Raw genomic sequence first — 16,352 nt, 5'->3', positions numbered from 1 at the left:
CACAAATAGAAGCAGCCTAAAGAACAGTATCATGTGGATTTCAAAGAAGCGGCGTCTCTAGGTGAGCTTTAGCCAGTGCTTGAAGTGGGGGAAAGGAAACAGCTCAAGGTTCTCCTTTGGGCGGTTCATGTACTTTTGCTTCTCCGTTTCTGGAGGAATACACACTGAGCATTGGCTTAGCATCGGGTCAAGGGAGGAGCCGGCTGGGGTGGTTTGGGTGATGGGCGGCAGACCTGGGAAGTGATCCATCTCAGTTCCTTTACTGGGATCTCAAAGTCAATCTATGGCGGTATATTTCTGGCTTAGTTCCCTCATTACTTACTTTCATACCTTCGTTATAAATTTCCAGAATAAATGGCATTGTACCATAATCCTAGAAGTGGAACAGATTCCATGAAAACAGCCCTACAGAATAAGAAAAAAATCTTAGGGCTACCATTATTTTTTTTTTCCTTTTCTACTCACTATGTCTCTTAATGATGCTTTTTTAGAATACCTGCCCTTTATGAAGGGCTTCCCTTGTGGCTCAGCTAGTAAAGAATCTGCCTGCAATTCAGGAGACCTGGGATTGATCCCTGGGTTGGGAAAATTCCCCCAGAGAAGGGAAAGGCTACCCACTCCAGAATTCTCACCTGGAGAATTCCATGGACTTTATAGTCCATTGGGTCACAAAGTGTCAGACACGACTGAACGACTTTCACTGAGCTCTTTATGAGAAGTCCGGCATTTCTAAGATGCATATACAGTTGCAAGGAACGGGATCTAAACTTCCTTTGCTGATAAGACCCAGTCTGTGGGATTTGGGAGTGAAGTTAGATCCATGGCCTTGTATTTTCCCTGTTAGAGTGAGAAAGTCTTCAACTGAGTGCATACTCAATGGGTATACCATCGGGCAGAGCACTGCTGCAGGCGATGTAGATGGAGGCAGGAAGGGTTCTAAAGACTGCTGTCCTTAAAGAAGCTTAAACCTCCTTGAAGTGCACCATACATAAGTTAACTACTATTTAAAAAAAAAAAAAAACTTATATCAAAACCTGAGAAGGATGTTCCGTTTTTGCATAAAGCACTTTAATCCCTGCCTCATGACTTTCAACAAGGAACTCTGCTGCTGAAGAGAGAGAAAGAAGAAAGAATTTGTGGTATAAGGCATTCCTATAGCTTGTGTTTCTTCAAGTAACAAAAACATGAAGCACTGGGAATTCGATGGCGGTCCAGTAGTTAGATTTCATACTTTCACTGCCATGGCCCAGGTTTGATCCTGGTTAGGGAACTAAAATCCCACAAATTCCCTAGGTCAGGAAGATCCTCTGGAGTACGAAATGGCAACCTACTCCAATATTATTGCCTGGAAAATTCCATGAACAGGGGAACATGGTGGTCTACAGGCCATGGGATCACAAAGAGTTGGACACGACTGAACACTGAGCAAGCTATGTAACAACCCCATAAAGGATTAATGATAGTTGTCTACTTAGCATTAGTTTTACTAAGTATTTATTTTTGAGCTATAATAAGGGGATAGGTGTTTAGTAATAAGATTATTTGGGTAAATGAGTTGGAACTGGAAATGCAGTACATCAAGATTTCCAGGAGAAATATCAACAACCTCAGACATGCAGATGATACCATTCTAATGGCAGAAAGTGAAGAGGAACTAAACAGCCTCTTAATAAGGATGAAAGAAGAGAGTGAAAAAGCTGGCTTAAAACTCAACATTAAAAAACTAAGATCATGTCATTTGGTCCCATCACTTCATGGCAAGTAGATGGGGAAAAAGTGGAAGCAGTGACAGATTTTATTTTCTTGGGCTCCAAAATCACTGCAGATAGTGACAGCAGCTATGAAATTAAAAGACACATGCTCCTTGGAAGAAAAGGTATGACAACCTAGACAACATATTAAAAACCTGAGAATATCACGTTGTCAACATAAGTCTGTATAGTCAAAGCTATGATTTTCCCATTAGTCATATATGGATGTAGAGTTAGACCATAAGGAAGGCTGAGCACCAAAGAATTGATGCTTTTGAACTGTGGTGCTGGAGAAGACTCTTGAGAGTCCCTTGGACAGCAAGGAGATAAAACCAGTTAATCCTAAAGAAAATCAACCTTGAATATTCATTGGAAGGACTGAAGCTAATGCTGAAGCTCCAATACTATGGCCACCTGATGCAAAGAGCCTACTGGTTGGAAAAGACCCTGTTGGTGGGAAAGATTGAAGGCAGGAGAAGGGGATGACAGATGATGAGATGGTTGGATGGCATCACTGATTCAATGGACAACAGTTTGAGCAAACTCCAGGAGACAGCGAACGACAGGGAAGCTTGGAGTGTTGCAGTCGATGGGGTCATCAAAAGTCGGTCACGACTGAGCGACTGAGCAACATACAGTACCTACAGAGATCCTACAACCGTAACCAAACATGTCGCCAAATCAAAGATTTGATATTTCTTAAATTTCCCCTAAAATTAGATAAAATTGATATGACTGACTGTGGCTTCCTGGACATACTTCATCCATACAAGACAAGAGGATTTTCATGTGATAGTAAAATAAAGGCTTTTAATCTTAAATAAACAATATCTGTGAATACTCATCTTATTATTGTAAAGTGAAGTGAAGTGAAGTGGCTCAGTCGTGTCCGACTCTTTGCAACCTCATGGACTGCAGCCCACCAGGCTTCTCTGTCCATGGGATTTTCCAGGCAAGAATACTAGAGTGGGTTGCCATTTCCTTCTCCAAGGGATCTTCCCGACCCAGGGATCAAACCCGGGTCTCTTGCATTTTAGGCAGATGCTTTACCATCTGAGCCACCAGGGACTATTGCAAGAAAGAGTCAAATCACATTATTTATTTTTGTCAGGCATCCGAGATTTTCATCCTCCTCTTGTCACAGACATCACCTTAGCAGAGAGTGAAAACCCCAGGAAGGTGAAAATACAGAAGCAATTCCGCTGACTGTTTCTCAGAGGTCAGCGTGGATCACACTGTCTGCTCTCTGATGAGGTCTGTGACGCTGTGTTACAGATGGCGCATCTTACAGGTTGTTCCCAGTGACGAACAACACACTGCAGAGAACACTTCAGATGAATCTGAGCAGCAGTCTGAACGCTGCTTTAATTTGAATTTCATGATTCCAGGGCTGATAATTCTTGTCCTGGAAGAGCACACTGCTCTGTTTGGGCTCCATTTCAATAAGTGTCTCCTTGGAATTTTTTCCTCCCCTTGGCAGCACACTCAGCAGTAAACAACTCCACGGGACTGCCATGCAGTGACACACACTGCAAGAGAAAGGCCTCCTACACGCAGGAGCCTCTTCATGCCCCATAAAGTGGCCAGTACAACCTTCAGCTTTTGCACAGCTATGTCTCTCACTAATTTGTATCACCTTCCATCCCCACACTCAAGGGCATTTTCTGGAGATACCATTATGAGGCCAAACTGTATTTCTTCATCACAGAGAAGTATTAGCTACATTAGAAGAAAGCCCATATTACTTAATTTAATGTTTACATTAGAAGAAAGCCCATATTACTTAATTTAATGTTTAGCTGATTCCTCACAAAAGTGGGGCTTGATAGAAATTCAAATGCTGCAACTTCACGTGGTTTTAAAAATATCACCAAAAGGACAATTTAGACTGGGTACCAGAAATATGTTCCTCTCTTTCTGAGATGGTAAAATTCCTTCCCTGACACTTTCTAGCTTTCCCCCCCCTCAGGAACTGTCCAGGGAAAGGATGTACAATAAATATGATTTGCATATAATAGATCTGTATTCATACTTGGAATTAGAAAATCTCATCATTTCTATGGGTATCTTTAAGAAAACCATAAACTACACCCTCCTTCATTTCATAATGTAATTATCATCACCATCTTCTATGCATTTAAAAAATTTTTGTTTATTTATCTCTTTATGGCTGCCCACAGGCTTTTTCTAGTTTCAGCGAGCAGGGGCTACTCTCTTGTTGCAGTGTTTGGGCTTCTCTGCAGGGGCTTTTCTTGTTGCATAGTATGAGCTCCAGGGTGTGCAGGTTTCAGCAGTTGTGGGGCATGGGCCTAGTTGCTTCCCAATATGTGGAAACTTCCTGGACCAGGGGTTGAATCCGTGTCCCCTGCATTGATAGGTGGATTCTTAACCACCGGACCACGAGGAAAATCCACCACTTTCTATATCGATTGAACATGTACTCTGACCTCTATTAGGCACTGGGGATAAAGAGATTAATAGGGCAATCTTTGGCTTCCCTGGTTGTCTCAGTGGTCAAGTGCAGGAGATATGGGTTTGATCCCTGGGTCAGGAAGATCCCCTGGAGGAGGAAATGGCAACCTACTACAGTATTCTTGCCTAGGAAATCCCATGGTCAGAGAAGCCTTGTGGGCCACAGTCCATGGGGCTGCAAAAGAGTCAGACACGTCTTAGCAACTAAACAACAATGAAGGCCATCTTTACCCTTCAGTTCAGTTCAGTTGCTCAGTCGTGTCCAACTCTTTGCGGCCCCATGAATCACAGCACGCAAGGCCTCCCTGTCCATCACCAACTCCTGGAGTTCACTCAGACTCACATCCATTGAGTCAGTGATGCCATCCAGCCATCTCATCCTCTGTCGTCCCCTTCTCCTCCTGCCCCCAATCCCTTGCAGCATCAGAGTCTTTTCCAATGAGTCAGTTCTTCACATGAGGTGGCCAAAGTACTGGAGTTTCAGCCTTAGCCTCATTCCTTCCAAAGAACACCCAGGACTGATCTCCTTTAGAATGGACTGGTTGGATCTCCTTGCAGTCCATGGGACTCTCAAGAGTCTTCTCCAACACCACAGTTCAAAAGCATCAATTCTTCGGGGCTCAGCTTTCTTCATAGTCCAACTGTAGCATCCATACATGACTACTGGAAAAACCATAGCCTTGACTAGACGGAACTTTGTTGGCAAAGTAATGTCTCTGCTTTTGAATATGCTATCTAGGTTGGTCATAACTTTCCTTCCAAGGAGTAAGCATCTTTTAATTCCATGGCTACAATCATCATCTTTACCCTTATGTAAATCCAATAAATTTTGCAAAACAAATTTTGCAATCCAAAATTCTAATGCATTTAAATTACCTTACCATTGGCCAGAAAGTGGAGGGAAAGAACCTTAAAAATGAAACCTTCAGTAGGGAAAATACAGCCTGGGGAGGGTTGGGACTAGCACTGTAAAAGAAATCAGACTTCTCTTAAGCAAGAGAGCCCACAGTGATGGGCTGAAGAACACTCTAATTCCTCCACCCAACATGGCCACATCCTAACCTCCAGAATCTGTGCATGTTGCTGTTGTTTTTCAGCTGCTCAGTCGTGTCCAACACTTTGTGATCCCATGGACTGCAGCACACGAGGCTTCCCTGTGCATATGTTGCCTTATATGACAGAAGAGACTTTGCAAGTGTGATTAAATTAGATCTTGAGATTATCCTAGATTATCTGGGTGGGCTCAGTCTAACTACAAGAGTCCTTAGAAAAGGGAGCCAAGAGGATGAGAATCAGGGGAGAAGATGTAAGGACCAGAACAGATGTTAGAGATAAGAAGAAGCGCTGGTACTGGCTTTGAAGATGGAGAAAGGGGCCATGTGCCAAGGGGTGTGGGTGGAGTCTACATGAAAGTAAAGGCAAGGAAATGAATTCTCCTCTAGAGCTTCGCAGGTGGTGCTAGTGGTAAAGAACTCGTCTGCCAGAGTAGGAGATACAAGAGACATGGGTTCAATTCCTAGGTCAGGAAGATCCACTGGAGAAGGAAATGGCAACCCACTCCAGTATTCCTGCCTAGAGAATCCCATGGACAGAGGAGTCTGCTGGGCTACAGTCCATGGGGTCACAAACAGTCCGATACAACTGAAGAGACTCAGCATACACCTAGCACACACACACGAGTTTCCAAAGAAATGCAGCCCTACTGGCACACTTCAGATTCCAGAACCATAAGAAAATAAACGTGTGGCTTAAGCCACTAAGCTTGCAGTTATTTGTTACAGCAACGACAGGAAACTAATACAGACTCTCTTTACCCCACTAGAAGCTAGACTTGGTTCCCAGCACAAAGACAGATACATTTGATCCTTGCAGCTCCAAGTATAATAAACCTTTGTGCATGTGTGGTCAATCGTGTTTGACTCTGTGACCCCATGCACTGCAACTCTCCAGGCTCTTCTGTCCATGGAATTTTCCAGGCAAGAATACTGGAATAGGTTGCCATTTCCTCTTCCAGGGGATCTTCCTGACCCAGGGATCGAACCTGAGTCTCCTGCATTGGCAGTCAGATTCTTTGCCATTGAGCTACCTGGGAAGCCTTCAACAAACTTTCAGCACTGGCCTATCCTAAATTGACTATTTCTTTGAACTTATCTTCTACCACTCTCCTTTGAAATCATGTCACTTCCTCTATGTTGACCTCCAAGCCATCCCCCCAGTGGATGAAGCCTGCCCGATCTCATGTTGTTCCCTTTTTCTGACACTCACAGCTTCTTCACAAATCTGCATGTCCTCAGAGACGCCTTCCTTGACCACTCTGTCTTCAAGCAGCCATGTCATGCTCCTGACACCACATTCTATTTTGCGTCACAACACTTACAACTACCTCATATATTTGCTCATGTACCCATCTCCCCTGATAGAATGTAAGCCCTGTTTTGTTCACTGCTATATGGCCAGAACCTGGACAATTTCTGCAACACTTGCTCAACGCAAAATTTTTAAGTACACAAAACTATTATGGGGGTCTTGATTGGCACGGCAAATAGTACTGGGGTATTTCTCTTTCTCCAGATAAAGAACATTAGCTCTAGGCCTTTCCTTGTTAGAGTGTCTAATCTTTGTATACTTCAAGTTAATGAGGAAAAATGAGCAGCAACTTCCCTTGGAAATATTAAGAAAGATATCTTTCACTTTCTGACTGAGAGAAAGGGAGAGTTTTATTTCAGACGAGGCAATAGAATAAATATGCTATATGGAAATAATTGTTGAGTTGAATTGTTGAAATCTAACTTCAATATCTCTCTGAGTCCTAAGACACTCCCTCTCTTTCTCTCTCTCCCATCTTTTATATACTTATGTATATACTTTATATAGCAAAAGATACATATTGGGATAGTACACAATTTATGAAACTTTATTCCACAAATAAAACCTATAATAATATCTCAAAATGCTATGAATTACTAATAGGTAGATCATAGATCTGGCTCAAATTGAGTAACTTTCTATAAGACCTAAGCTATTACAGAGAATAAGATAATGCTTATGACTGAGAAGACACTCACAAGTTCATATTTTAACCAATATAACAACACTTGTGTGTAATATGATAATAAATATAATAACCACAAAATAATAAAAATGGTTTTTAAACAATCAAACTATAATTTACAGAGCAAACTATTTCCTGCCTAAATCAATCCTCTTGTGAAGTACTTCACTCATCCTAATGAAGTTATTAGTGTTCAGAACATTTTTATAAATTCGATTGGAATTACCATCAGAGATGGAAGAAAGAAGATACACAAATGGCCAGCAAACATAAGAAAGAAAGCTCAGCATCATTAGTCATAAGGGTAATACAAACCAAAACCATGGTGAGACAATATTTCACATCACTAGGATGGCTATGACCTAAAAAATGAAAAGTGACCTGTGTTGATGAGGATATTCATAAGCTGGAGCCCTCATATATTACTGGTGGGCATGTGAAACGGTGCGGCCACTGTGGAAACAGTTTAGTAGTTCCTCAAAAGTTAAACACAGAATTACCATATGACCTAGGCAATTCTACTTCTAGGCATATACCCCAAAGAACTGAAAACAGATACCCCCAAAATACATGCACACAGATGCTTACAATATTTAATGCTATTCATGACACAAATGTCCATCAGTGGATGAACGGACACACAAAATGTGGCATATCCACGCAGAATCCATACTGATGCTATTCGGGCATAAAAGGAAGCATTGATACATTCTATAAGGTAGATGAACCTTGAAAACTTTATCCTAAGTAAAAAAAATCAGATAATAAAAGGTCATATACCATATGATCCCATTTATAGGAATGTTCAGAATAGGTAAACCCACATGGACAGAAAGCAGATTGGTGCATATAAGAGGCTTAGGTGGAGGGGAAAATAGAGAATGACTGCACAGTGGATACAGAAAGAGTTTTCTTTTGGGTGATGAAAATATTTTAGAACCAGGTAGAGTAGTGGGTGGGCTTCCTAGGTGGTGCTAGTGGTAAAGAACCCACCTGCCAAAGCAGGAGACATAAGAGATGGCAGTCCAATCCCTCGGTTGGGAAGATCCCCTGGAGGAGGGAATGGCAACCCACTCCAGTATTCCTGCCTAGAGAATCCTGTGGACAGAGGAGCCTGGTGGGCCACAGTTCCATAGGGTTGCAAAGAGTCAGACATGACTGAAGCAACTTGATATGCGTGCACAGAGTAATTGATAGTTATACAACACCATGAATTTACTAAATACTTTGTATTTAGATTGGATTGTATACTTTAAAATGGTTAACTTTATACTACATAAATTTCATCTCAATTAAAAAATTTCTTTTTAAAGATGAGAAGATTCTTTTTAATTCTCCAGGGCTACCTACGTAGTGACATATCATGTTGCTTGTGGTTAGTTACTTAATAAATATTTATGAAACTTAATGGTATAAAGTATTTATGCCCTGAAAGCAAGTTTATTTTTTAGAATTGGTCAAGATCATTTTAGGCCAAGTCAGCTGAATAAGTTATCAAATTGAATCATGCCATCTTAGTTGTAAAAATAATAATGTGTAACTACAAAATCAGAGACCCCTGCCAGAAATGAATAAAAGTGAGCAGGACCCTGTGGGGCCTTTCCAGGGATAGATCTCCCAACCCCCACCCCTCAGGTTCCCCGTTTCTTGTTTGAAAAGCTTTAGCCTCCTAGGCCTTCCCCAAGTTCCAAAGAGCAAATTTAATTAGAGAAGTGAGAAAATTCAGAAACAAAGGAAAGCAGTCAATCAAGACAAAACAGAGTTTAGCCATAAAACAAAGTCAAGGGCCTTTAGTTCCTTCTCAAGAGCTAGCGATAATATCCTGAGCCATATCTTTGGGTTGTTTTGAAGATACTAAAACCCCCATCAGGTGGAAGAAGCTAACTTCAAGCTAACACCAGAATGTTGACCCCAGACAGTTGGAACCAGATGTTGATAATGTTGACTCCTGAAATACCACCCAATTCTCCACCATCAACCAATCAGAAGAATGTCCACGAGTTGATCAGGTACCTTGTGACCCTCTCCCTCAACTTACCTTTAAAAGCCCTTCCCTGAAAGCCATTGGGGAGGCCAGGTCTTTTGAGCATGAGCTGCCTGTTTTCCTTATTTGATCCCTTGTTAGATACTTTGCAGTAAACACCGTACTTTCCTTCACCACAGTCCAGGGTCAGTAGATTGGCATTACTGCGCAGGGGCGAATAGACTCCGGTTTGGCTTGGTAACTCATGTTTCCCACTGCTTAGAGAACCTATTCCTCAAACCCTCAGCCCACATGTCACCTCCCCTTGGAGCTTCTCCATTCTCGTCAAGCAGAGCTTCCCCTTGACTCTTCCCCTTTGTACTGTACACAGCTACCCTAAGCACTTCCTCTTCTAGAACTTATCTGTCTTCCCACAGCAGTGTCAGATCAAAAGAAAACAAGAGTTTCATTTTACTGACAGACACTTAGCAAGAAGCACCATGTTGGCAGATAGAAGGCTTCACAAATGTTTGTTGAATGACGAATGAACAAAGTTTTTGGTGGTCTGTAAACTGACTTGAGAGACAACTTGAAAATCAGAATTTCCTATTTGTTTTGAGTAATATCAACATTCTGAAATTAATGTATACCCATCCAGTGTGGTTTTTGAAAGAAATTCTCTTTGGCTGTTTAAATTCTAATATCTTTGCTAAAATCCATCCCTGTCCTTTAATTGACATCTTATACTTTTTCTCCCTAGAGTGACTTGCATGCACAGAATTCTCAAGCATCTTAAGAAAGACGCTCTTAAGACCAAAGTTTTTCAAAATAAACCTGTGCTAACTTGCTCTCATAAAAGTAAACAACAGGTCTTTGTCATTAAGGAAGAAATATTTTAATATTTTTGTAATCAAGCTGCCACTGCAATTCTGCCAGGCCTCTCTTATCTCATGGGAACATCCTCTGATAACAATGCAGTTTTGTGCTAAATTTCAAACAAATCTGGGCCACTGCAGGTTTGAAGGGGTGGGGATGGTCATGTAATTATGTGGCTTCATTCTGTTGTTACCCAAAACAAGATGAAATTCTTAGCATTTTTCTTTGACATTGGGCCACTTCTTGAAACTTGAAACAGCATGAAACTTAAAAGCATTCAAGCAAATTGAAATAAGAAAAAAAAAAATCAATGTTCAACTGAAACCACACCAAAGTGATAACAAGCTTTTACAAAGCTATGCTTACAAATCTCCTGAGTTCTGTAACCCAGTCTTATTTAAACAGCCAATCATTGGAATGGAATTCACATTACCAAAAATAGTACTTCCATCCCCCCAGCACAAGCACTCAGGGTTCTGATCACTACTTGGCATTATAGCATATATTTATTTGCTTATCTCTTTGCTGCCTTTTTGTCCCAATACCATGAGAGTTCTGTGGGGCAGGGACTGGGTATGTCTTATCACTGTTGTGTTCTCTGCAGGCAAAAGGGCATCTAACACAGCAGATTCTCCATTCGTATTTGTTGAATGTATCTTTCATTTAAAGTATATCCTAAAATTGTGATAATTAAAAGGAGATAAGTTATAAGAAAGATGTACCTCGAAGCAATTCAAAACAGTAAGCTTCACCCAGTCATTTTTAACAATTGCAAAATTCACACACTTGCTAGTGGAATTAAATCATTAGAGATACATTGATGTGATACAAAAGGGGACATAAAACAAAGTGCTCAGCTAAAGCTGAAACCACTATGTAGTATAGAACTTAATTTGATAAGTTATCAAATATTATTTGAATAAACCATCTAAGTAGTGGTGGAGTTTAAATTAAAACTTTAATATATCTCAAAATAAACACAGTTCTAGAGAAGACACTATCTTATTCTCTTGTATATATATGACTAAAAGTGTTAGTCGCTCAATTGTGTCTGACTCTTTGCAACCCTATGGACTGTAGCCTACCAGGCTCTCTGTCCATGGAATTCTGGAATGGGTTGTCATTCCCTTATCCAATGGATCTTCCCAACCCAGGGATTGAACCTGGGTCTCCTGCATTGCAGGCAGATTCTTTACTGTCTTGAGTCACCAGGGAAGCCCCATATGTGACCATATATATATATGTGTGTGTGTGTGTGTGTGTGTGTGTGTGTGTGTGTGTGTATATACACATACATACATACATAAATACATATATACACGCACACTTTTGGTTTTTGTCTGCACTGAGCAGCATGAGGGATCTTAGTTCCCCAACCAGGGATCAAACCTGTGCTCCCTGCAGTGGACGCATGGAATCTTAACCACTGGACCATCAGGGAAGTCCTTGTGACCATATTTTTAACATGAGGGAAATAATGTACTCAGCAAGTATTTATAACAGGAGACCAAGGTAGTAATACTTTATTTGATTCCTGGTTCGTTATGGTATTTTTTTTTTAGCTCTCCATCTCTCATTTCTACTACTGCACTCAACTCTTAGACTCAGTGATAACTCAGATTCATCTCCCTGGCTGGATCACCCTCTGGCTTCTTGGCTCAGCCCTTCTAGAAGCCCCTCACCTGATCCAGTGCCCTCCAGGGGCTGGCCTCAAAGACAGTTTGAATGCCATGTTCCCATCCAGCAGACACAGAGTAGAGTTTACCCATCTGAATCCAACTATATGCCATGAAAACCAACTGCTTCCCTACAACTTGAACATAGATTGAGGGTATAATTCCAAGTTGCTTACTTTACCCATAAATCTCAAGTCCACTCTCAACACAGGAAGACAAAAAAAAAAGAAAAGTCTAGTTCAAATTAAAAAAAAATTTTTTTTAATTTAAAATTTTTGGCCATACTGTGCAGCATGCAGGATCTTAGTTCCCTGACCAGGGACTGAATCGTGCCCCCTGCCTTGGAAGCACGGAGTCTTAACCACTGGGTCACCAGAAGAAGTTAAAAAATCTAGCTGAAATGATCTTATTGTGGTCATGTTGTTGTTTGGCCACTCAATTGTGTCTGACTCTTTATGATCCCATGGACTGCAGCCCACCAGACTCCTCTGTCTTGGAGATTTCCCAGGCAAGAATACTAGAATGAGTTGCCATTTCCTTCTCCAGAGGATCTTCCCAACCCACAGATTGAACCTGTGTCTCTTTTGTCTCCTGCACTGGTGGGTGGATTCTTTACCACTAGCCCTGCATTGGGAAGCCCAGCAAATGAATCACGAGGACCAAATGCTTATAAGATAAGTATTAACAAGATTTCACAGCTAGTTCTGATGAATGAAAGAAGAAATTCAATAATAGCTTGTGTAGGGGCAGTGTGCAGAATGATGGTAAGACAGAACCTTCAAACCACTCATCCTAAAATACTGTGAGGTGGGGACCCACACCGTTACTATCTGAGGTGTATTTACTCAGGCTACTGGGCCCCACATGGCAGGGCAGTATAAGCTGTGCTGCTTTCTGGTTAACTGATGCAAAAACACAATGTACTGGCTTTTAAACATTTCTAAAGGCAGTGCATGCTTATTATAAAAGCAAAACTCAGAAGACCTCAAACAAAATCGAAAAGTATGAAGTAAAATATAAACGTTCCCCCTCATTCCCCAGGGATTGAGAACGGCTAATAGCTTGGGATACACTCTTTCCAGGCATTGCTCATGAACCCACAAATTGTTTTTATAAATACAAAACTGGTTTCATATGCCATAATCACATTAAGTTATTTTTAACAAAAGCTCAGAACTATGTCTCTCTCATCTGGGTATTACATTTAAGTTTCTTCCCCACCTTCTAGGTATGAAGAGCAAGACACATTTAAGCCCAGTGATACGTTTTAGGTATTTTGAAAAAGCATTTCTCTTTCTGAGGCAAGCAATTGGAAATATTCATAGAAAATGGATAAGAAGTATCACTAGATTGCACCCTTTTCCAGATGAACTCTGGTTTCTTTTGCTCCTCATGTATGTGGAAGTTTTAGCTGTCTCATTCCTTTGATATACTCAAATCCTCCTTGAGGGAGTTAAAAAAACACAAAACCTTTGTTTAGTTACATGGTACTCTGTGAGATATCAAATTTAACACATATTTAACACATACTATAATTATTACACGTTCTAGCTTCCCCTGCAAGGAACCCCTACAAAAATTTACATTTAAAAATTAAAGATTTGAGGATATCCCTGGTGGTCCAGGGGTTAATGCAGGCAGTGTGGGTTTGATCTCTGGTGGGGGATCTAAGATCCCACATGCCTTGGGGCCAAAAAAACCCATAACAAAAAACAGAAGCAACATTGCAACAAATCCAATAAAGACTTTAAAAAATTCTAGATTTGGTTTAATGGGAGTCAAGCAGTGGCTCAGAAGGTAAAGAACCTGCCTGCAATGTGGGAGACATGGATTCAATCCCTGGGTTGGGAAGATCCCCTGGAGAAGGGAATGGTTACCCACTCCAGTAATCTGGCCTGGAGAATTCTATGGAAAGCGAAGCCTGGCGGGCTATAGTCTAAGGAGTCGCAAAGACTTGGACGCGACTAAGCGACTTTCAGCTTCATTTTCAAGCAGGAAAAAAAAAACCAAGATTCCCAACAACTACACCTGGAGGTATAAGGAGTTTACCAATAAGAATGTATAGATCCACCATCATCAGTTCAGTCAATCCTAAAGGAGATCAGTCCTAATTACTCTTTGGAAGGAGAGTAATTACTCTTTGCCATCATGGTGCTACGTAAAACATTTTGCAGCTTAGTAACAATGGTGCAAGCAGTGAGTCAGCCAGTGTACACTAAGAACCTACTACTGTGTGCCATATACGGGGCTAGGCCTTAAGGAAACCAAGGAGGAGACAACTTTGCCCTTGAGCCACTGCTCAAGGCGTAGACCTGGATGATGGGGATAATGGAGGTAAGGGATCAATGACAATACAATGGTATGTTGGCCAGGAGAACTCAAGGAGTAGGTAACCCTGAAGTCAGGTGGAGAAGGGTTTCCAGATGGTGATAATGAACTAAGTGTCCTGAAAGATAAACAGGAATCCACCAGGTGAAGAACAGGGAAGAAACAGGGGACAAGGAAAAGAGCATGGTGCAAAGGAGAGAAGTAAGAAGACATAATATTGAGGGTGAGATGGAGAGCCAGGAGTGTCAGGGCCCAAGGCCATGTGATTAGAAAGTGAAAGTTGCTCAGTCATGTCTGACTCTAACCCAGGCCTGAATTCTCCAGGCCAGAATACTGGAGGGGGTAGCTGTTCCCTTCTCCAGGGGCTCTTCCCAACCCAGGGATTGAATCCAGGTCTCCTGCATTGCAGGCAGATTCTTTACCAGCTGAGCCACAGGGGAGCCCAAGAATACTGGAGTGGGTAGCCTATCCCTTTTCCAGAGGATCTTCCTGACCCAGGAATCGAACTGGGGCCACCTGCATTGCAGGCGGATTCTTTACCAACTGAGCTATCAGGGAAGCCATGTGACTAGAGGTGGGAGATGATGTCAATGACACAGGTTGTTGCTCTTATAAGCAGACGAGAACTTTGTGTGAGAACCTTGAATTTTCATTTTACCCTGACAGCATGGGCAAGATCAGTGAAGATTTTGTCAAAAACTAGGAAATAAATTGAACTGCCACTTAGTCTAAGTGAGTGTCAAAAAAATTCATGAGCTCCAGCTCACACACATGAACCACAGGAGAACTACTCAGGCCTCATGGGGTCTGTGTCCTATTACTTTGGATAAAAGGGTAACAGTCTTGGCGGTCTGGTTTCCTAGACCACAAACGATAAGAAACAGCACATGCAAACATTTTTTATTTGGTATCTATATAAGATGATAGATGTTAACTAAAATGATTGTGAGGATCATTTCACAAGATATATAAGCCAAGTCATGATTCTATACACCTTAACCTGATACAGTGCTCTTATATCAATTATATCTCAATAATACTGAAAGGAAAAAAGAAAGAAACAGCTCATGGAAAGGGAGGGGAATGGAACTGCCAGAAGCCAGTGCACTTAAAACAGCAAAAAGGGACAACCAAGCATCAGGAGATGCAAGGTCGGAGGGCAGGGGAGCCAGACCAGGCGTGGTGGGGCGCCCTCTCAACCACTTGAAAAGTAGCTGTCAGGATCAAATAAGTTCATATTTGTAAAGATTTAAAATGCATGTGGGCACTAAATGAGTCTGATGTTATGTTATACTTCTACTAGAGCCAAGTGTAATTAACCCTGTATTTCAGTGAGGAAAGTGAGCTCGTGGATGTGCCCAACACGCTATGCCAGTCTGTGGAAGAGACTCAGCCAGGAAACATATCCTCCTTTTCTGACTCTTGAGACTTGTTTCTTTCCACGACTCCAAATAGTAGAGTCTGTTCAACTGGAGAAGACAGGAAAGTGTGATGCACTTAGTTGCAAATATAAGAATGACTGTCATGCAAAATACAAACCCGAGAGTTGCTGGAGGGTGAGCACCCTCATTGCCGCTGGTCCCCTGAATCCTGTGCTGTTCCAGGGAGGATGCCACTGTGGTAACAAAATGCCCTTCCACACCAAGGGGGCTGGCGGTGTGTGGGACCTCAGCCCTGATCTCCTGAGTTTTTCTTGTTGAATAAGCCAGAATGAAACTTGTGCCACCCTCCCTAATGGCTTCTGTCGACCTGCTTCATAAACTAGTATCTGCTTTGGTTTCTCTCTCTAATTTGCCCGATCCCCTACCCAATACTTCAGTCCCTACTCCAGAACTGGATCTCCATGCCCAATCTCTCTGAAAATGTTAGAGCTGCTTATTTGTTATACTCTTGCCCTTTCCCTGGGGGTTCATACTGCCTCCCACGTCTGCTCCCCACCTGCCATATAAACGCATGCCCTTCATATGCTTGGACTCCTCATTAATGAACTTCTACTGGAATTTCCAGCTGATTTCCAGTCTCCAACCACCTGATTGCATAGCCAAGTACAGACAGCTTCAAGATGACAGATCGGGACAGTTGTGTTTCATGGACACTGTCACCAAAGCCATTTGTCTGTCCTCCCCTGAGACAGCCTCTGTGGCCAGGACAAATATAACCACATTTCCCTGAAAAACAATATTGTATGCAACAAAAAGGGTAAATTGTGTTTGGCTTTCCTTCTGCATAAAAGT

General features: G+C 41.8%; 1 protein-coding gene across 6 annotated transcripts in view; it reads right to left on the bottom strand.

Moving 5' to 3' along the window:
- PHACTR2 (phosphatase and actin regulator 2) overlaps positions 1 to 16,352 on the bottom strand; it is a 297,881-nt gene that overhangs the window by 190,470 nt on the left and 91,059 nt on the right. The window contains exon 1 of one of the 6 annotated variants that reach the window (XM_059889920.1): positions 9,314 to 9,714. The exons of the other annotated variants lie outside the window; for them this stretch is intronic. Within the exon in view, the coding sequence (XP_059745903.1) occupies positions 9,314 to 9,365 (52 nt within the window). The 5' untranslated portion in view covers positions 9,366 to 9,714. Of the gene's footprint in view, positions 1 to 9,313; positions 9,715 to 16,352 lie in introns of those variants that run through there. 6 annotated transcript variants of the gene reach the window in all.

This window comes from Bos taurus, chromosome 9, assembly GCF_002263795.3.
Source record: "Bos taurus isolate L1 Dominette 01449 registration number 42190680 breed Hereford chromosome 9, ARS-UCD2.0, whole genome shotgun sequence".
In the NCBI taxonomy this organism is placed as follows: domain Eukaryota; kingdom Metazoa; phylum Chordata; class Mammalia; order Artiodactyla; family Bovidae; genus Bos; species Bos taurus.
This window is presented reverse-complemented; position numbering and strand designations above follow the sequence as displayed.